This window comes from Polistes fuscatus, unplaced genomic scaffold (genome assembly GCF_010416935.1).
Source record: "Polistes fuscatus isolate 324 unplaced genomic scaffold, CU_Pfus_HIC Scaffold7, whole genome shotgun sequence".
Classification (NCBI taxonomy): domain Eukaryota; kingdom Metazoa; phylum Arthropoda; class Insecta; order Hymenoptera; family Vespidae; genus Polistes; species Polistes fuscatus.
This window is the reverse complement of record NW_025113151.1, coordinates 1,109,690-1,132,926: the sequence shown is the minus strand read 5'-3', so window position 1 is coordinate 1,132,926 and position 23,237 is coordinate 1,109,690. Positions and strand designations below refer to the sequence as shown.

The window sequence follows — 23,237 nt, the reverse complement described above, 5'->3', positions numbered from 1 at the left end:
ATTATGATATTAATTAATTCATGAATGAGGTGCATATACACGTGTAACTTATTGTTAGTTTTAGATTGGAAAATTGTAAGGATGTTCGAATACGCAAATGAATTATTTCTTTCCTTTTTTTTTTATATCTCTTATTTTTGTGATATATCATATATGATAATATTGTATATTAGTAGTATATTAAATTTCATTTTGTTGTTTTGTTCTATAGTACACGTTGTTCTTGTTCCTTAACTTAAATACGTTCTTTGAACAAAATATTTCATAAAAAGTATAAATTAAAACGTTCTTAACAATTAAAATGATATTATATTTTATCTTTGTTGAAGACGACGACGAATTTATAATAAGAGTAGAAGAAGATCGATTATTTTTTTTTCTTTCACATTTTGTTTTGTTTCTTTTTTTTTGGTATTGTCTTTTTTCTTTTTTTTTTTTTAAATATACAATCGTGGAGAAAAATACGTTTCTTAGCTTTAATAATTAATTAGTTAATTAATAATGCATCTAACACGAGATGCTGGAGAGTGAGGCGTGATAAGTAAGAAAAAAAAAAGAAATAAAAAAATTAATGCAATCAAAAGCGAAAGATGATTTTCCTTTTCTTCATTTTTCCTTTTCGAGATATAATTGTTTAAGAATTTACAATTATAAACCCTCTGTTGGACTAGACTCTGTGGGTGTTACACACTATGCCTATATTTTGATTTGAAATGCACACAATCGCTCGCACATACATACGCGCACACACTCTCATACACATATACAAACATCATACGTTACAAGATAATTGAGAATACTTCCTTGATATTTGTACCATGTTAATCACCAAGTCAGTAAACCTTTTATTTATGATTCTTGCTTAAACTCTCTCTCTCTCTCTTTCTTTCTATTCTTATTCTTGTTTATTTTATTTTAACAATAAATAATATCTGTCAATATCTTTGATTTACGCAACGGCCCACATTGTCTATAAACTCCTTTGAGAAATATATATTTTTACAGGGTGTATTAAGATTTTTCCGACCAAAAACAGTGTCAATATATTTTATGTACTAAAATAAGAAAACACAAACAAAAAATTTTTATCTGAACATAAATCACTGAACCCTTTCGTTATTAGCTACCTATCCCTATGAATATTTAAGGATAATTACATTTTTTTCTTTTCATTTTCGCGCATCATCAGCTGGATGATGTTTGACCAGAAAAATCTTTTCATCCTGTGTATATACGTATATATATATATTTATTTATTTATATATATATATATGTGTGTGTGTGTATATTAAAATCGATACCAATCTTTTTTTTGGTCTATTACTTTGGCCTGGAAAAAAGAAAAGCATACGATGCGTTAGGTACTTCTAAACGTTACATGACATAAATGATTTCTCTATTTAATCTTGAACATTTATCAAAATATATATATAATATTTATACATTTGTGTATATATATATATATATGTAATAAAAATCTGCGATTTTAATAAATCACACAAAGTAAAGTAAAACTAAATTAAATTCGGAGATTCAGTGCGATTGAGATTTGAATCGGTTTCAGTCGTTTTCAACTCATACTTTTAAATATTATACCTTCATTATAGGTAATAATTGTAAATAATTACACCGTTGAAGTTGTTACAAAAACAGAAAAGAAAATCCCCCCTCAAAAAAAAAAAAAAATAATAAATCAGCAGATATGTGAAATATACGAATTACGAATAAAATCGTAATATTAAATTTTCCTTAAATAAAAAACGGAGACGTTTTGTGCAACATATGAATATAAAAATCGTCGACATTGTGCCATTGCAAAAATTGAATAACCGATTTCTTTGAATTATATTATTAATATTATTTTATCATCCCCCATCCTCATAATGTTAATTCCTTGTACGTTAGGATGATACGATTTTTTATAGAACGAGAAAATGATAGAAATCTTGGCACAAAAGTAGAACAACGAAATCGGTTATAGCTTCGGTTGAATATTATATGCTGCAAATTGGACGAATATAAGAGGGACCCCAATAGAGATCGTGGTTTGATTTAAGCTTTGTATCTGTCCGATGAGCCATTTGCGCAGCATAAAATCAAGGCGAATATCAAACCAAGAAGTTCAAATATACCAACACCTATAGCAATTCCAATAACGATACAACTTTGACTCTTCAACGCATTCACCAATTTGTCTATGCATCCCTGAAAATCATAAATAACAAATCATCAATTGATACTCTATTATATATTGATTGAATATTCCATTCATTAGAATTTTTGACCAAGGTGAATCTAAGTTACCTCGTTATAAATAGCAGGGCTAACGACATCTCCTAATTTAAAATTGCGAGCAATATTGCAAGCTACGCTGTCCCTATCCGTGCAACAGGATTTCGGTACTTTGTACACGTTGTCGGATTTCGAAACCGTTAAGGAAAGAGCAATGGAAGAATCGTATTTGGCGTATTTACTGCCAGCCCAATCAGCTGGTCCGGTTGCACCACAACATCCAAGACCCGATTGAAAGGCGTCCACTGTTTGAGTACGAAAATCCACTACTCCATATTCGTTCTAAAACAAATCAAATTATGCAATCAATAAAAGAAAGAAAATATCAAATATGTGGAGGGAGGGGAAGGGGGTGTGCATTTTAAAAGATAGAACAACAACAACAACAAAATAAATATAGAAATTACCTTAACGGTGTTGACGACGGATAATTTGACGAGTTCTTCGAGACGATCGCTATTTGTATAGAGCCAAACTCCAGCAGCAATTTGTGCGACTATTACGACCAATAGACAACTGAAAAAGCCAACTAGCATACATTGGGACTCACGAAAGGCTCCGCAACATCCAAGAAAGGCTACCACGAGCATGACGAGTCCAGCTACTAGCAAGATGTAAAGGCCTGCTTTGAAATTGTGCTGTTCTTGTGTCACGGACACGAGAAAATTGTGATCGAATAACATCCATATCGACAGGACCACTGCTGTTAATCCAACCGCCTGGGACAATCGAAAAGACCAACGATAATATAAATCAAATGATATTTCTTTTTTCAAATTCCCACCCAAAGACTATCATACGAAAAATATTTATGCAAGGGACGATTACAACTTGTGTTTTTAAATTTAGATGTTTCATTCGTATATTTTTATCGATGAGAGAACATTTGGAATTGAAATAGACAAAAAAAAAACAAGATTTCATAAACTCAAAGACATTTGTTGCATCCTAATAATAATATTCTTTCATTTGCTTTGACCATGAAAAATCATCCCCACCCACCCCTCTTCCCGAGTGCAATAAAAATAAGTTGAAACTTTGTAATGATTCAATGAATATATCTAATGAATAAGATTTATTATGCTAAGCATATACGACATTCCTCTAGTTATCTATGTCATACTTCAATGCTTCCTAAGCTATCAAGAAAGTGGGTTAATCGCGTAGGCTGCTGGTGTACCATGTTCGTTGAATGACTATAAGCCTATATTTAAAACGTGTTTATGTTTATAAATAAAGATTTCGAATGGGCGAAATCTAGAGGTATCAAAAAAAATAGTTAGAGTCTTTTATGAGTAGCCTCTGAAGAAAGGAAGAAAGAAAATATCAGGATAGTCTTCTCAGATTTTCTTCAAGCGAATTTAAAAGAAAAAAATAATACTAAGAAGTAAAACAAGAAGATAAGATTAAAGTTGCAAAATAAGTATATTCGAGAGAGAGAGCCCCAGATGCAATCGATAAAGCTGTGCTAGAATTGCTGCTCCTGCCGGGAGATAGAATTGCAGTAACGTAACGAAGAAATAAAAGGCCCACTATGATATATAATAAACATGAGATTATTATATTAAATATATTATACGAACGATTATAAAACTTTGTCTCAAATTTTGGTGTCATGTTATTTATATTTCTTCCACTCAATTTTCATCTTATTCGTCATTTTTATTGTTAAACGATTATTGGCAATGACTCACGACCTGTATTCTTGGCATTTAAAACGATGACGATTTCGATTAATCATTATGCACAATTGTAACGTAATCCTTATCTTTTTCTATATATATATATATTTTTTTTAAATTTACTTTTTAATGCCAATAACATCGAAATATTTAAAATCAAATCTTAGACATTAGAGGAACCAACAATTTTCGTTAGAATTAAGTACGTGACTTGAAACCTGACTCTAACATGGAATTCTCTGAACCAAGAGCCCAATTGACTGCTTTTGTCCAACCAAGGGAACCTTTGAAAGGAAAAAAGAAAGAGAAACAGATGTTGGGGTCTGCGTTTGAGTCAAAGCTCTTTTTAAAATGAAAAAATAACGGAAGGAGGATAATACTCGTGTTTGGTAATGGTGGTGGTGATGGTGGTGGTGGTGCTGTGTGTATGCTCGACGACTCGTTTTTTCCTTTTACTCCCCTTTTTACTTTGTAATACATGATGTATTATTATTATTATTATTATTATTGTTGTTATTGTTTTGTTGTTGTTTATTTTTATTTTTCTTCTTCTTCTTCTTCTTTTATACCTTCCAAAGCTTTGCTTTTTTTCTCTTGTGTAATGAAGCTTAGCCACTCCCTGTTATAAGCAACAACGTAAACGACCCCTGACTATAAATTTAATCGACAATCTCTTTCTCTTTATCGATAAATCCGATCAATAGTGTTCCCCATAACTGTGTGCGAGCATTTTGCGCTTGCCCTTTTCAACGCTAACTCTTCGTCGGTCGTGGTGTCGTTATTATAATTTTCTTTTTTTATTTTATACAAAGCCAGAGAAGAAAAAAAAAAACGTAGGAAAAGAAAAAAGAATTCGATGGTGTGAAAAGGTTGCAAAGAGTCTCTTTTGCGTGTAAGAATGCACGTATACGTTTTTACTGGGAAGATACTGCGTTACGATATTTGAGTTAGAGATAAATGAAAGTATGTGTGTATTGTAGATAGGAAATATATCGTATTTAAGGACAGATGTCCTTTTTGGAATGTTGCATGTTCCGTGTAAAACGGAAATACGTTTCTTGATACCGAATAATGCATTCGTAAAAAATATTATAGCGAAAGAGAAAACTGTTTAGTACGAGAGTTAATGCAATGTGATATACAGAATATTAGCATTTATAGTTGTGTTATGTGTACATACACACATGCGTGTATCATCCATATGCTCGTGAAGAGAATGTTTGATGTATTACCATCCGTGATACTTTACTACTCATATTCAAAACATTATTTTGATTGATCCTATTAAACTGTAATTGTTTAACAACGAACGGATTGTAGTAAAAACATAACAGTAACATCCTTCCTTCCTTTTTTCTTTTCTTATCGTATACGAAATCCTTGGTGGTTATTTGAATTTTTAATAATCAAACATTGAATTGTATTTGATTAATAATCGCAAGGCAAGAGTTAATCAGAGAAAGATGAAAGGTTAAATAAATTATCGAGTGTAAAAGCAAATGATAAAGTTCATGCATTCTTCCATTGCATTTAAGACTTCGTTGTTTATGATTAATGTGTTTTTTAGTAGAAATATGTTCTACCATTCGTAGTTAATCCCTTAGAACATTCGTAAATTGTATTAAGATGAAGTTTAGAGATATTAGAGGAGAGTCTTCTCATTGGTCGAATGTAAAAGTGAATCTGAAAGGGGAAGACCAAAATAAACTCACCCAAAAGCCGAGATTCATCAACACGAGGGCGTACTTAACAAATCCGTAACACTTGGGGAGCACCATGTTTTATTGTTTCCTTTTTTCTTTTCCTTCCCTTCCTTCCTTCCTTTCTTTTTATCTTTCTTGTTTGCTTTGCTTTTCTTTTTCTTTACGTTTACGTGCGTTAACGAAGTCGTTGAGAAAAAACACTGTGCGAAACGAAATGTTTTTTCTAATTCTGCTTCTGTGTGTATTAAATATCAATCGTTTAAATCAAACACCCTTTTAATATTACTCAATACGATTTAGAAAAACACTGTCTATATTAAATTATTCCAGATTAACGAATATCAAAAGAAAATTCGACAATGCTTTGGCTCGTTAATCAAGAATTAATGATGATTTTACACGAACTGAATCCTCCATGCCACGCAACGCGTCGCAGCCGACTGGCAATCGACAAGAGCGTCACGCGTTCCTTCCATGGCCGCACGCGCTGGATTTTTCACGGCAAAGGCGTGCTCATCTCGTTCGAAAGGCCTACTGACGTCAACCGTTAAAAGCGAAAATTATATTACACGTTCCCTTGTGCATATATATCCTTCTTCAGGTCTATCTCTTATTCTCCCGCGCACGCGCTGCTTTTCTCTCATCTCAATTTTCAACAATATTTATCATTTTAATTTTTTATTTTCGCACCATTCTAATGATTTCTATTAAATATTCTCAATTAATTTAATGTCATGGCAAACGATTATTACAAAATTTTTGCTATGTTATTTAAACACATTTTCTAATCGGATCGTTGTCTAGAATATATATACTTCTAGTATTTGTTAATGATGTTGGATAAGAAAGTAGGAAGAATGGTTCTTTTGTCTATGTCAACAGAGGACACGGTTGAATGTAGGTATAATGATAGAGGAGGATTTTTATGCTTGTTTTATCGTTCGTCAAACGTATTCTTCATATTCGTATATACTATTCTTAAAGATTAAATATATATTTTTTGTTCTTTTATACAATTTACTTGAATTTCTAATATATTCTATCTATCTCTTCCATCTCTTTCCTCTTATCAATATCCCCGTTTATGTCTATTGTGTTTATTCTCAGCATTGTATGCGGCGTACGATAAACTGAAATGATAAAATTATTTAGAAAGGGTTACGGATGATTACAATCATTTTTTAATATAGTTATTTTGATCTCGTCATTAATCTTACAGTGTAATCTACGGAACTGTTTCCTTTTCTTCATCCTAAAATTATACTTTGTACTCGACAATGTTTTTTCAATGACAGTAGCATTGATCGATACCAACTCTCGATCTAAGATAGGTCTTCCTATGAGAGTGAAATCTGTGCCTCCTACTAGCAACACTTTTTCAAGTTTTATTTTATCACCTATCGTAGGAGGCCAATGTCCTTGGACAATTATAATGTCGCTCTCAGTTATTTTAAATTGTTTACCGCACAGGTGAACGACTGCAAATAATCTACCTACTTTATCCGTTGCTACTTGCTTGTTGATCTCCTTTGTTACATCTAAAAACGAAATTGTTAGTATATGTTCCTATAGTTTCATACGATTCATTATATACAAAAATATACCCTTCATTATCTTTTCCTTCTCTTCATCAATTTCTGGTACTTCGACTTGATGTTTCGGTATAGGAGGCATCCATCCTAAACGTGTAACATAGGTAGCTCTCCCAGGTTCCCACAGACTTAGCGCTGACAAAATGAATTATTCAATTACACCTCGCATTCATATTTATTTCTTCTACGCTACATAAGTTATAGTTCCTTTACTAAGTTCTAAAAAAATATACTTGATATTGTAATTTAATACTTTTAAGAAAAGAAACCATTGAAGTTTAATTCTATTTATACATATAATTAGATGCAAACGTCATAAATTTATTTGTATATTGAAACATTCAGAGCAGAGTAAAGAATTGAGGTTATCCTAAACTTTAAATTCTTGCGACTGCAACCAAGATCTTCAAAATAATATAAATGAATATTTGTATTTTTTACCTGAATTTGTTGTTCTGCATATTGTAGAAGGTGTTAATTTCTTGAAACAATTATTGGCAACTAATTTAAATGCATTTGAAAAGATAGTAAGCGCCGCCATGTTTTCCGAGTTGTAAACTACTACCGATATCAAATCAATATTTATTTTTAATTATTAACAGTAAATATGAATAGTTTTCCTCGTTTAAAAAAAAGAGAGGGAAAATAAAATAAAAAAAAGCATACCTCTTACGAAAATTATTATTAAACGAATAAAATTAATATATTCTCGATATGTAAATAATTAAAGAGTTAATTGATACCTTTAGCGATTAATTAAAAATAATTCGATTAAAAGAATTAGAATTAATTAAGATTTTAAATGATTAGTAAAATTGAAGAATTTTGTGAATAATGAAAAATATCTTACACAAAATTGCGGACAATGAAATATCGTTTATAAATATCAATTTAAAAATGAGAATGTAAAATAATTATTTTGAATAAACGCGGGCAGACACATTCGAAACAGAAATTGTAGTTCCGGGGGGGACGCGTAATATAGCGCGGAGATGTCGTATGTGGTAAATCAGGCAAACGGTTACTTGTTATGTTTAGCAGTTGTGCTCGTTCGTACTGCGAAGAATCGATGAGTGTTGTATTATTTTAATTCTTTTTTGGGCGCTTTTTAGTAGCCGCGAAATTCGAAATATGCAGTTTTATAAAGAAAAATTACTCTCGCCCGGACAATTAAAGCGATTAAGCGAGCACAAATATAGTTGCACAACCAATAGTCTATTGGATGCATTTCTTCAACCCTGGTGGGACTGGCTAGTCAGCAAGGTTCCACTTTGGCTTGCACCGAATTTGATCACGGTTTTGGGTCTAATTGTCAATATTGTTACTACATTGATATTAGTTTATTATAGTCCTGATGCTAAAGTTGAGGTATATATAACCTAAGTTCTTCTTTCTTATCATATCACATACATCATGCATACATAACTGACCATTATACTGCAAATTAAAAGATACCAACATGGTCTATCAAAGACAAATTATCTTCCTTTATAATATGTTTCTATTTAATATAAAACTGTTTTATCGTGTTATATTCTTTTCTATATTTCTCTTTTGACAATGACAATGACAATGACAGTGACACTGACAGCAACATTGGCAAATATGATATTTTTTGTTTTCTTAATACCATTTTTTTCCTTGTCATGCTCATTAATTATTCATTAGATTCATTTCCATAATTATTTATTTGTTAGCTATTTAAATATAACCATTTAGATTTGTAATGATCTCTTATTACTGTTGTTTGATAAATTGTTGTTATTGTAGGCACCTAGGTGGGCATGTTTTTTATGTGCATTGGGTTTATTTATTTACCAAAGTTTGGATGCTATCGATGGCAAACAGGCTAGAAGAACTGGTACCTCTACGCCGTTAGGAGAACTGTTTGATCATGGATGCGATTCAATATCGACAGGTAAATTATATAATTATACTCCTAATATTAATACGTACTCTTTTACCTTCTGATACTATTTTGTATATTATTTTATTTTTCAGTATTCGTAGCATTATCCGCTTGTATAGCCGTACAGTTGGGATATTATCCAACGTGGATGTTCTTTCAATGTTTTTGTGCGATGACTTTATTTTATTGCGCACATTGGCAAACTTATGTCTCAGGTAAACGACATTTCATTTTTATAATGTTACTACACATTTGTTGTACGTTTTGTATATTTATATATATTTTTGTTTAACAGGATCTCTAAGATTTGGTAAAGTGGATGTAACGGAAGCCCAGTTCACCATCATAGCAATACATCTGATATCAGCCATTTTTGGACCTAGAATTTGGATGATGGAGGTTGTATCTCTTTTTTTTTCCATCACATTTCATCTATCTTAGATGTTCATTATTATTTTTTTAATTTTTTAAGACTATTTTATATTTGAATTTTAGTTGTAGCGAGTTATGCATACCTTTTACAATTATTAGTTCACATATCGCGTATTTTTATCCAATTGTTTTATTTCTTTTGTTTTTATATTTTTTTTAACCACGATTTAAGCATAGTCTCACCTCTATTTGCTATGTATATATATATATATATGCACATATATATATGCACATATTTAATCTATTTTCATTATCGACAAAGGAAGCACAAATAATCACAAGTAATCAATCTAGACATTGTATGGCTAGCAAACAATACGTCCAGAAAAGGATTAAATTAGGTAGTTAAAAAAAAAAAGAAAAGGATACCTAGAATTTTTCTCACCATTTTCATGCTTTTTTTTTTAAAGCGTGTTTAACTATGGTAATATCATATTAAGTACAAAATCAACATCTTCAAATCAACTCTCTCACGTATATATACATACTCTAGTATATAGATTTATTATTATCATTATCATTATTATATTATTATTATTATAATTATTATTTTACAGATTTTGTAAAATTTTTATTTATTTATTTAATTTTTTAATCTTACACTTACAAAAACTTTACTAAATCAAATATTTGCATACGAATGTAATTAATGAAATGAAAGGAATTAAAAAAAAAAAAAGAAGAAGAGAAGGAAGTAGGAATAGAAATAAAATAGGATTTATTTTCTACATATATATATATACTTGTTTTGGTTGTTTAATTCAATCGATGACTCATGGAGTTTGAAGAAAAAATATTAAAACCGGTGATTATTAATTGCATGAGTCTAACGTGAACGTTTCTTCCAGATACCATACATTGATGGTTTTCTGTTGAAATATTTAATAGGAGTTATGACAGTGGTGTGTGCTCTGGCAAACTTATATTCCATATTTTCGGTGATTTTCACCGGAGGAGTTGGGAAGAATGGTTCGACTGTCGCTGTAAGTTCGTTTAATTAGACACATTTTTCGGTTGAACATAAGGAATTGGGATCGGCATGGCATGAAGAGCAGTGCTGGAAGTACTTCTATATATATATATACATATGTATATATAATATATATATATATATATATATATTTATACATATATATGTATATATTTATCGCCAATACTTAACAAAACTTTCGAACACGTTACCTTCATTATTACATATCCCCATAATTATCCTTCGTCTCAGATTGTTATTTTTCTTTTTCTTTCAAATCTCAATCAAATACAACATCAATATATTCTAATTTTTCCTTGCCACGATATATCTAATTTTGCTTTCAATATTTTCCACTACGTAGATATTCATATACGTAGTTTATTAAACTTTGGTAATAATTAATTCTCATTATGATGATATTAATACTGTTTTATTTGTTTTATATAAGTTTGTTTTATTACTAACAAGGGGAGGGATAATAAGAGTTTTATATTTGTCCAACGAGAGGGGCAGAAGAAACGTGGGGAAATTCCGTTTGTGTGCATAGAATAAAAAAAGAAACGATTAGAATAAAAAAGAATAGAAAAAAAAGAAAAACATACGCTAGCAGGCAACAATTAAGTTTTTGCAATGATAGAGAAAAATGCAAATTCATTTACAATGTAACTTTGTCTTCTTTTAACATAACGAATAATATCTCTTAAGTTTATTTCCTTCTGTGTTTCTTCTTTTATTCGTATTATTGTTATTATTATTATTATTAAATATACAGTTCTTACATGTAGTCTTTTCTTGCTGCAATTATGCTCTCGTTGTATCTTTTCTTCTTACTTCTCTATCAATCGTCATACTTGATGCTTTTCTTGTAGAATTTATTATACAAAACTGCGACATTATGATATATCTCGTCATACCTTTTTTTTTTCTCTTGATGCATCGAGAAGAATTTTCTCTCTTTTTTTTATTTTTCCCCTCAATTAGAATAACTTTCTCTGTACGATTAATACCAATTAGTTTTTTTTTTATATTTTTCTCCTCCTGAAATTGATTTCTTCGAACATTTGATCTCTCTTTCAATTGAAACATTTTAAATGAACTCTTTCGTTCGATCCATGATACTTTTCCTTCTTCCTTTTCTTACCTCCTCCACCACCCACCAACCACCTCTTCCTCTTTTGCTTATATTTTTGCATTCGTTTTTTTCTGTCGATCGATTACGTGATACAATATTAAAAAAAAAAAAAACAATAATAAAAAAGAAAACACATCTAGTAATACACAATAAAAACAACTACGACTACTACTATTATTATTATTACTACCAACCAACCAATTACAAAACTATCAACGAGAATAATAATAATCAATCAACGAGGAAGATAACACGATACCAACACTTACTTAGCAATTAATTGTGCTTCCTTTTTGAGTATATATGTTTCTTTGATAAAAAAAAGAAAAAATGTTATATAAGATTAGGTATAGGAAAAATATCTTCAACGGCATTTTATTATATGATTGACGATAGTCCACAAAAGTTTCTCTAACAAATTTCGATTATAAGAATAGAGAAGAAGAATCAGTATGGAGGAGATTTTCGTTTGAAGATTTAGTTTGTGCAAATTTCTCAATTGTTTTCTCAACATCCGACTCGTAATATGGGAGATATATTATTTTGACTTTATTTTTCGTCTAATGTGTCGTCCCAATTCGTTTTGCATTACTCGACTCGAAGGGGAGGATTGTGAATTTGGTTTATATATGGGTTTCAAAATTTCGTTAGACGTTTGTATCTTTGAATCTTTTCAAAAAGCTGAGAGAAATATTTTAGATAGAGGACTCGAAATTGTGGATGGGAAATAGAAAATTAAATGATTAAATTAATTGCATTTCTTTCCCCCTTACCCCTACACCTTTCTTCCCCCCTACACTTTCCCCTATCCCCCAGCTTCCCCGAATATTTATTTTTTCTTTCCGTCTCAATGGTAGGGGGATCTTCTTGTTGAAAAAATAAAAGAGTAAGATTTTCTAATGGATTTGTTTAGATTCCTATGCTCGGTCTGGGTACGCTAAGTTGTTACGTGGCAGCGATATTTTACGTGGGTTACGCTCACGTATTTCTTCAGTTTTGTAAAGTCTTTGAATCTGGTGGAATTGGAAAGAACGGTTCGACCATTGCAGTAAGTGCGAACAAAATGAAAAATCATCAAATATATAATTCAAAAAGATATTAAAATATATACAAAAAAAATAAAAAAAAAATTGAAAGAAGAATTGGTCGTTCGCAACAACAAGTATCCGAACAAACGAATGTTGTTTTATTTTTTTTTCAAAATATACAAAAAGGAAAGCAAACAAACAAACAAAAAAAAAAGAAAAGAAGAAGATACGACTATAAATATAATTTCTATTGTTGTTATTATTATTATTTGCCAGCCGTAGTAGTTTTGTTGTTTTTTTTTTTTTTTTTTTTCTTTTTTTTCTTAGAACAATTTTTCACTCACCAAACTTCTGCAACAAATTTTCTTGCGCTTGATAATAATTCACTTTTTTACTCTCTTTTCTCTCTCTCTCTCTCTCTTTCTCTCTATCTTTCTCTCTCTTTATCTTTTTATTTTCGACAACTATTCTATCCCTGATTACCAAACTTGATCTAACTATTTCTAATTAACAATGATTTCCACTTTGATAATATAGGAGGCTAATAACAACAACTTTCGAAACTCAAATCGTAAAGTTTGGCAAAAGGTCTTGAAATGCGATTTGATATCTTTCAATTTGACAATACCCTAATTGATGATCTAATTCAATCTAATTCGATTGAAATTTGTTGCATATGCGATCCCGTTGATGAAATTTGTCTCTTGTACTCGATGATAATTTTTAATCTTACGAGGGATAATAAAAGTTTCCTATCAGTACACTTGAGAAGTTTTGATGCGAAGGTCGAATCGAATATGTTGTTAGCGATTATTTGATTATCGAATTTATATCATAGGGAGAGTAAAGTATTGTAGAAAATGCAATGTGTAATTAGCCCTTCCTTTTTATTATCAAAATTATCTCATTTTCTTTCTATTCGATTGGTGGTTATGGGTCTAACGAATATGTATGTATATATATATACATCGTTTCAGGGTCATTCTAATCTATATTCGTCTATCTATTTCTATCTGGTCAATCTTTCTAATTTACATACTTGTTTTACATAAATCAATTACTATTTGTCTCAATCAATCAATCAATCAATCAATCTCTCAATCTCTCTCTCTCTTGTTCTCTGTCTTTCTAAAGACACTTTCATAGTTAGATGTGTTGAATAAAGAAACAAGAGAAATAAACAAAAAAAATGATAAAAAACAAAAAGTAAAAAATAAAAGCCACCATGCGTTAAAGCGATTAAGAATATTCACTCTGCTTGATGTTGAAGCTAACTAACGGAAAGATGTTTCGTATCGCTCATGCAGTTGCCATATACTGGCACAGAGGTCAAGATCTTTCCATTATGGGCCGCCGTGGGCATCGCTATTTTACTTGCACAAAGCAGTATATCCGTCATACTTGCCGGTGGTGTCGGAAAAAATGGCTCCACCGTCGCAGTAAGTGTTGTCAGAGTTTTCATTTCTCAAAGTATAATATCTTCTCCTTAAAAGCAGCGCCCCACCACCGTGTGTAGTGCACTTTTAAAAAAAATAATATTTTCTTTTTTTTTATTTTTTTTTTTTAACTTTGATTTAGGCCCAAGCAAATTTATTCTCCGTTATTATTATTGTGTTATATTAATTCGTGTTATTAAGTTGATTATTCGAATTATTCATCATCATATTTATATACATCCGGAGATTTATTGTTATTATTATTATTGTTATTATCATTCCTTTAAGTTTTGATTATTATTTCTTCTTATTATTATTCTTCGTTACATTTCAACGTTTTGTGTATAGAAATTATTTTGAATATTCTAAAGGAAACGGAATAGAGGAATGCAACCATTGTGTTGCACCCTTGTTTAATCCTTTCGTAACAACCCTTATTATAATAGGAATCTTCTATGCAAAAACCCTGTACGATGACCATGATATATGGGGTGTATAAATTCTTGCATTTGATTTTAATAATCATTACAAAAATATATCGGAAATCATGATTTTTAGTATCTTAATGTTTAACAATTGGACGATCAAAAATAACAATACGTTGCAATGTTACGAAGATTTCCACAGTTCGTTTGTGTAGGTTGCTTCTGATATTGGCTAGATCGCAATTAATAATAATAAAAAAGAAAACAAAAAAAAGATATAAAAAATAATACCAAAACAAAAGAAAAATACAAAGAAATTTGTAATATCGCCTGCTTAATTGTTAGTATTTGACCACAAAATAATTCCTGTGCTTCGAATCTAATGAAAAAAATCTCTTCTTCTGGTTAGTAGTCATCCCCGATCAAAGGCAAATCAAGGTTTTTTACTGCAAGTTTGCTACGAACAACAATAACAACAACAACAACAACAACAACACTTCTTCCTCTTTATCAATTTTACTTAATTGCTCTATAATCAACACAACGAAATTATACAGAACTGGGCCTAAATCTTATTATGTTGAAAAACAAATATAAAAAATAAAAAAAGAAAAAAAACAAAAAATAAGAGAAAATCATCACACGACACGTTGTTACGTAATAATACACTTTGTTCGTATTATATCACCAATTGTGTGCTGTTTTCAATAAGGTTTATTATATTATACACCCACACTCTCAAAACGCGTATATTTTTCTTCCTCTTTGTATCTCTCTCTCTCTCTCTCTTTCTCTCCTTTTCTATCTATCTGTCTCTGTCTCTCTCTTTCTCATTGTTTCTCGTAAGGATTTGATCATTTAAAGAAAAATTTTAGGATTTGTATACCTCGTCAGTTTCCCCCTTTCCCTCCCCCTGCATTCCACTTTCCTCCACGTTAACGTTCCAATCCAAAATGTATGTTTGTCGAATAAATTTGCATGAAATCTTTGGAGAAAATCTTAGAAAAATTGTTTCGAAGTTAAAGCAGCAAAATTTGTTCTGCTACGTTTCTTTTTTTTTTTGTCCTTTTCTTGTTGCGTTGAAAGAACACTTCTTTGTTGGATTTTCCATATCTTTTCTGTCGCTCTCTCTAGCTAACGTTTATATTTGTAACACTATTTTTCTGATTGTAATATTCTATGCATGCACTATTTGCTAGCACTGCTTTGCTTTAATTATAACTTTAACAATTAATTTGATTTAATGCATCTAATAGGATTAAATATTACAAATGGAGATCGATAATTAATAATTACTGTTCGTAAACATGTTTATTTATCTAAACAAATAATAATAATAATTAATTAATTAATTATCGATCTTTTGTTATATTATCTCGATTGCTTTTGCTTGTTAACTTTTTAAACAGTTTTCAAATTTTGCGATATTAAATGTACAAAAAAAAAAAAACAAAAGTCAATATATGTATATATATAATCTTTTTTTTTTTTAAATTCAACAATTGATTTTTCTTTTCGTTAAATTTGTTTAACGTGTCGTATTTGATTATTATTATTATTATTATTATTAGATGAGTATATAATAACAAAAAGAAAAAACAAATTTTTTTGATCAAAGAATAATACAAAAATATATCATTCGTTTAATGAATTATTTTCTTTCATGATTATAAATAATAGGATTTTACTGCATAACAATGATTCGAAATTTCAGGGAACATCGGTACTGTCGCCGATCATCCCATTTAGTTTCGTGGTAGTGCCAGCTTTCATTATTTATAGAAAAAGTGCTGAGCACGTATACGAAAATCATCCAGCTTTGTATATACTTGCATTTGGGATGGTTGCAGCTAAAGTTACCAATCGATTGGTGGTAAGTGTATTTATTTATTTATTTATATATATTATTTAATTATTATACAAAAAATAAAACAAAAAAAAAAAAGAACATTTATATAAATATTTCAATTTTATATCTTACATTTGATACAATGTAATATGATTGTACATTATAATAGAATATTTGATATAATATTTGATTTCTTGATCATTACAGGTTGCTCATATGACGAAAAATGAGATGCAATATTTAGATAGTTCCTTGATCGGTCCAGCAATGCTGTTTCTTAACCAGTACTTCAACTTTTTTATCAAAGAGTACTATGTTCTCTGGCTGTGTTTCGTAAGTGGTGTTTTTTTATTCTCCTATTTTATTTCGTTAATTATTTTTTCTTTTTTTCTTTTTTTTTCTACTAAAAAGAAGAAGAAGAAGAAGAAAAAAAAAGATAATAATAATCAACCGGCGGGTGTATAAAAATTGCAAAGAAAAAAACAAAAAAAAAAACAAAAAATCGAATCTGATCTGTGTTATTTAGATTTGGGTCACGTTGGACCTTCTGCGATATAGCTCTCAAGTCTGCCTTGAAATTTGTGATCATATGAAGATAAAGCTATTCAAAATACCTGTGGGGGATCATCGGAATGTCGGGCCTCAGCTTAACGTCGCCGAAAAAAATGGTACTAATAGGTCTCAACGTAACAAATTGCAAAAGAAACACCACTAAGACTTAATTGTGATAATAAATGATCTGTATCATTTAATATATATATATATATATATAAAATTAAGAATAAACATAACAAACCGGGAATAAACGTTTAAGTGTTGAAAACCAAAAAAAAAAGATCATTAGAATATGATTTTGTAGTTTTAAAATGAAACTTTCCAATTGATCTGTACAAACGATGTTGAATTATTACGATTGTTTCCAAAAGTATACGTAGCTCATTTGTTATCACATTAATTATTATTATTATTATTATTATAATATATATATATATAGTTAGCTATTTTCCGTAAAATGATTTAGTCAAATTCGAATTGATGATATAATATCAAATCGTTCGTATCTACGATGATATCGTTGTCAGGTATATATATATAGTTTAATAGTAAAAGGGAAATATAAACATTACGAGTAAGGTGTAACTTGCTCTAATAATGCGTTAATAATATAAATAACATTACAAATATCTAATATTAAATACAAATTTTGTTTTACTTCTTTTTTTATATTTTTATTTTGTAGGCTTATCGAGGAAAGATTTAATTAAATTAACTGCATCTCGGTGAACGATCGATGAAAACCACGGTGATAAAACATTTGGGAAAATTATCTATGATTCGTTACTTAATTGGAAAAAAGATAAAATTGGGTTTAGCGTAGACGAAAGAAAAGAAAAAAAGAAAAAACAAGAAAAGGAAGAGAAAATGGATTTTAATTATTTAGCCAACAAAAAGAAAAAAGAAAAAAGAAAAGAAAATCATAAATTATACGAACGGTTTGACTAGAAAGAAAACGCAGAAGCCAGGTGCACCCTTACGTCGTTTTCTCTTTTGCTAATTTAACATATTAAAAAAAAAAAGAAAAAGAAAAAAAGGATATAAATATACATAAAAAATTAATTATTAAAAATAATACAATATTATATATATATTATAGAGAATTATCTAAATTTATTTTGATAATCTTTCTGCCTTTTGCAGAAATGTCCTTTGTAAACTTTGGAGATACTGATATAAATAGGTATTAAGTTCATTATGATATACATATTACGTATATCTATTATAGATAACACTCCGGAATGAGATGATGATCTTTATTTCTCAATATTGTCTCTATGTGTTTGACATTTTTAATTTTTTTTTTTCTCTTGCACTCGCATACCAATATTTTAATACATATATGTATACATATATAAATTTATATATATATATATACATATATGTATGAATCAAAATCATTATATTTCTTAATCCTATCTAATAATTAAAAAAAAAAAAAAAAAAGAAAAAGGTAAAACACATAGAAAATTCTATTAGATGGTATGTTTTTTGTTGAATGTTGAGAAAACTTAGTTGCAAATGAAATAATTTCTTTCTTTTCAAAAAAGACACACTTTAATTCTTGCACTACACGTTCAAATTAATATAATGGTAATATAATTTAATCATGGCATTGGTGTGTAATACTATTATCTCATATTTGTCTCGTTATAAAACGTGCTAGTTATACACATCCTTTTTTCTTTTTATTAATCTCTTATTATCTGTATATGTAATATATTATCGATTTGTACATACATTGTAGATGATAAAATGATGGTAAAAGAAAAAAAAAACAAACAAACAAAAGAGAAAAGATATTAATTTAGCAAAATTGCCTTTTAAATATGATTCAAAATCATTAAATGGACAAAATATTAATGCATGTAGTGTTCGAGATAAATATAACGTCGTTTTATATATTATTTTTGCATTAGGATTGCGTTTATGTTATTATATTTTGATTTAAGTCTCATTAGGAAAGATTACGATGATCTAATATCTTTATTTTTCTATTTTTTTTTTCTTGTTGTTGTTTTTTTTTTTTCTTCTTTTTAAAACATCGATCCAACGAAGTTTTTAATAACAATAATATTAATACCAGCTTTGTGATGTATTATCTCGTAAAAATGGAAACAAATACCTTTTATATTAATTTACACACCTGTGCTTTGAATCATCTTCTTATTTCACATTTTGCTGGACGCATTAGGCAGAATTTTTTTTAAAAAAATAATACGTTTATAGAGGGAATTGTAAGTAAAAAGAAAAAAAAAAAAGGAAAAAAAAGGAAAGAAGAACAAAACAAAAAAACCAATGTAATCTCGATGAACGAATTTGACTATCATCAAATTTTCACGATGCCATGACGTACAATGATATGAAAAAAAAAAAAAAAAACCCATAATGTTCCAACCATAATTAAACTTCGTTCTCTCTCTCTCTCTTCTTTTTTTTTGTTTTTTTTTTTTTTTTTCTTACAAGTTACACATATTTACGAATTTGTTTATTTTTTTAATTTTTAATCTTTGTGTTATTATATTTTTCTTTTTGTTATAAAGTGGTGAACTAAAAAAAAAAAAAGAAAAAAAAAAAGAGAAAACCAAGGGAAAAAAATGAAATGAAAAGAAAAGAAAAGAAAAGAAAAGAAAGGAATAGGAAAAAGTAATAAGAGAACGTACTCGGTATAAAAATTCAGATTTTTGTGCATCTAATTCATTCTCTCTCTCTCTTTCTCTCTTGTGTATTCTTAAACAATATATATTCTTCTTGATAAAAGAATTTACCACCACATTTGCCATTTTTCATTTAATATAACCAATCTAATCTCGTAAAAGCCACATTTTATAAAACGCTTAACTCTTCTGTATCTATCTGTAAGCACTTTTGAAGGAAAAAACAAAAAAAAATAATTAATTTTTCGATGTTCATCGTAATCTATAGTTTAGTACGCTTTATTTATGTTATTTCCTTTTTTCCATTCTCTTTCTATCTCTTTCTATCTATCTGTCTCTGTCTATATGTTTCTCTATCCATCTCTGTCTTTTTTTTTTTTTTTTTTTTCATTTTTCTTGTAGCTATTATACACACGTAAGTATTGTGTCCACTGCGATTAATCAATTAAAAGAACAATAAACAAAAATAAATAAATTAAAACGAGTAATTCGACTTTTTAAAATTAAACGAAATAAACAAACGAGGCCTGTTTCTTTTTTTTTCTTCTTTTTTTTTTTTTCCTATTTTAACCATTTCGTTACTGCAAATATTATTCGCAATTATTAAATTTGCTTGTTGTTGCATACGCAATATCGTTGCATGATACGACCCCAAATTATGGGCCAGTTATTCGTATAACGGGGCCTTTGCATAAACAAACGATCCCCGTGTCTATGGGTCAGTCGTAACGAAAGGGTTAAATTTCATGAAAAATCCTATATTTCTGATATAAATTATATTTTTTGTCTATCTCTCGTTTCATTGATAACGGTTGCGTCACGGTTTAATGTTTAAATCAAATATGTAAAGATTTGAATAAAATATTATTATAGAACATTTACGAAACGTATCTTTGTAATTTTTTCTCACATCAGTTGTTGCACTTTTATCTTTTTTTCTCTTTCTCTCTCTCTCTCTCTTTTTCTCTTATTTTTTCTCCTTTCTCGTGTGGCATCATTGCAATCTAAGCAATCACTACCACCACCCACCACAGTTTTGTATTATTTCAAATATTAATTATTAATAACGCATTATTAACAATATTCTTATGCAATGGTAACGTTTTTGCGAATGCTTGCTGCACGTTGTTAGTTTTTCATATCTACGTTTGATAATCGATTAGAGTAAAAAAATACAACAAAAATAAATGTGTAAATATCTTTCCTACACGTTGTTGTTCGTCATTTTTGCAACCCGTATTATTGCTAATACACTTTTTACTTAATAATTTAATAACAATTGAGATTACAACAATCTACGAGACGATGATAATCTTTTAACGGAATGTTTGCACGTTTTATTTTGCATGAAAGAAACAAAATAAAATAAAATAAAATAAAATAAAATTAAAAATAATTACAGACCAAAAAAAAAAAATAAATGAAAGAAATAATAAAAAAAACGATGCGTTTGAAAAAAGTGTACGTTCACGTGTTGTACGTCTCTTTTGTCTATCTCGATCTTTTTTTTTCTTTTTAATTGTTTAACGTATGAAATTTTTTTTTAACGATTAAAAAAAAAAGATCTGCGAACGATAAAAAAACTTTATGGGGGGAGGTGGGGGGTTGGTACAAAAGAAAAAGCTACGTTACATACATTTGTTATCGATTAATTTAACACGTTGACTGTCCTTGGCAAAATTTATTAACACAAGTTTTTTTTTTTTTTTTTGTAAGATTAAAGAAAAAAATAAAAACAATGTAGAAAATACCGGTGGACTTTTGTGGCCATGATGGATAGAAAAAAATGTCGGTCATGGTTGATCCTTTGATGGCAGTGAACGTGTTAAAATCTACATCTATCCCTATTTGTATTGGTATGCATGAAGAGTTTTGTTCACAGCTCACATGGTCATCGAACAGGAGCCGCTGTTAAACGAAGATTATCATCATCATCATCATCATCGTGGCTCTGATACGGCAACCCTCGACATCTGACGTTTACTGGCCCCCTCCCAACCCCCATAGCGCATGGTGGTAACACCGAACACGTACTACCACCAACGTATTATATTAAAAACGTAATAATTTACAATTTAACACGATGAATTGTATAAATAAGAATTTAAGAAAAAAAGAAAGAAAAAAAAAAAAACACCGCGAGAGGGAGTTCTTTACTTAAAACTATATGAAAAAAAAAAAAAAACAAAAAAATCAAGAAGAAAAAAAAGAAAAAAAAAAAAAAATACAATGAACTATTAAACAAATGTCAAAGTTAAATGTCAAAGTCGGATGTACAGTATTTTTTACTAGCGTCGAGAGTACAACGGGGTAACGCAAAAAAAAAAAAGAAAATAAAACGAAAAACACAAATAAAAGAAATAAAAAAAGGTATTTGCATACTATATAATATTAAAACGTAACGCGCGAGGAAAAACATAATTCCTCTCGTTAAAACGTTTTGCGAAGGTTATTTATTTATACGTATATATATATATATATTTCTCTCTTATCAGCGGACGTTGAGAATTGTTATACTTTATTTTCTTTTATTTTTTCACTTTTTTTCTCTATATTAACGAGAATATCTAGCGAACACTATAATTGGTCATTTATTTTTTAAAATTATGTGCGACAGAACTATTGTCATTGTTTTTTTTCTCTTACGATTAGTATTACAGTTGTTTTTTTTTCTTTTTTAGAGAATCTTCTTTTGTAATCCTTTTTCTTTTTTTTTTATATATATATATATTTTAAACGAATATATCTTTTAAGAAATTGTTTGTGTATTTTTTAATACCACGATCTGCTGCACAGCCCGTAATTATAATAAATAAGAAATATATTTAATATGAGAGACTCGGGCTGACATTATTGTATTAATTTATGCATTTGTCTATGTACCATGTATTATTATTTGTCTAAGCTAAATGAAAATGAAAAAATGAACAAAATAATAATGAATAAGTCAAATTAATGTGAAGAAAACAACAAAACATTGTATCATCATCTTTCCGACGATCTAATCGTGAACATTTAATTAAGCATCTCTACTTACAACGATCGCAAATGTAACCAAAAAAATTTTTTTGGAAAATTGTGTTGCGTTAAAATAAAAAAAAAGAAAAAAGAAAAAAGAGAAAAACAAAACCAACAACAACAACAACAAAGAGAAAAGTTATAAACTTTTCACCGTCCACTGATAAATCTATCGTCGTGCAGAACACACAACAAAAAATGTAAACGGTAAAAGTAATAATAATAATAATAATAATAATAATAATAATAATAATATATGAGATCCCCAAAATTGAACAGCTGTGTCGATTTAATTATCTTTCATTAAAACACCTCTAACACATTCCAAACGCGTAGTTATTACGTTCCTTATTCACAATAATCAAACAAACAAAAATAATAAAAAAATATATAAATAAAATAAACATAGAAAATTAGAGAGGAAAAGGATTGAAACTCTTACATCATCGAGTTTTTATTTTTACAAAATTGCAATGAAAAAAAATTGATAAATCACGTCGAGTAGAACAAACTAGCAAGCGAGCGAGCAATGAGAAGCGTAATTTTTCAATAAG

General features: G+C 29.1%; 3 protein-coding genes across 10 annotated transcripts; 1 reads left to right on the top strand and 2 right to left on the bottom strand.

Moving 5' to 3' along the window:
- Positions 1-886: 886 nt before the first annotated feature.
- Positions 887-5,774, bottom strand: LOC122523918 (CD9 antigen). The gene is made up of 4 exons (XM_043645901.1): positions 5,687-5,774; positions 2,700-3,011; positions 2,305-2,574; positions 887-2,205 (listed from the first exon to the last, which is right to left on the bottom strand). Exons 1-4 carry the CDS (start codon positions 5,750-5,752, stop codon positions 2,053-2,055), a joined length of 801 nt encoding a protein of 266 aa, XP_043501836.1. The 5' UTR covers positions 5,753-5,774; the 3' UTR covers positions 887-2,052.
- A 38-nt stretch (positions 5,775-5,812) lies between these two features.
- On the bottom strand, positions 5,813-7,850 carry LOC122523919 (39S ribosomal protein L21, mitochondrial). The gene is made up of 4 exons (XM_043645902.1): positions 7,711-7,850; positions 7,282-7,404; positions 6,895-7,215; positions 5,813-6,807 (listed from the first exon to the last, which is right to left on the bottom strand). The coding sequence occupies exons 1-4, from the start codon at positions 7,808-7,810 to the stop codon at positions 6,707-6,709; spliced, it is 645 nt and encodes a 214-aa protein (XP_043501837.1). The 5' UTR covers positions 7,811-7,850; the 3' UTR covers positions 5,813-6,706.
- A 360-nt stretch (positions 7,851-8,210) lies between these two features.
- On the top strand, positions 8,211-21,719 carry LOC122523917 (cholinephosphotransferase 1). Of its 8 annotated transcripts, XM_043645899.1 has the most exons (11): positions 8,211-8,637; positions 9,040-9,187; positions 9,271-9,393; positions 9,474-9,577; positions 10,459-10,593; positions 12,629-12,763; positions 14,051-14,182; positions 16,319-16,477; positions 16,661-16,786; positions 16,980-17,121; positions 21,548-21,719. In XM_043645899.1, the coding sequence occupies exons 1-11, from the start codon at positions 8,401-8,403 to the stop codon at positions 21,640-21,642; spliced, it is 1,536 nt and encodes a 511-aa protein (XP_043501834.1). In that variant the 5' UTR covers positions 8,211-8,400; the 3' UTR covers positions 21,643-21,719. The 8 variants fall into 8 exon arrangements, with proteins under 8 accessions (XP_043501834.1, XP_043501829.1, XP_043501830.1 ...); XM_043645894.1 differs by lacking the exons at positions 10,459-10,593; positions 14,051-14,182 and adding an exon at positions 18,152-18,191; XM_043645895.1 differs by lacking the exons at positions 10,459-10,593; positions 12,629-12,763 and adding an exon at positions 18,152-18,191 and having other exon boundaries at positions 8,213-8,637.
- Positions 21,720-23,237: the final 1,518 nt, after the last annotated feature.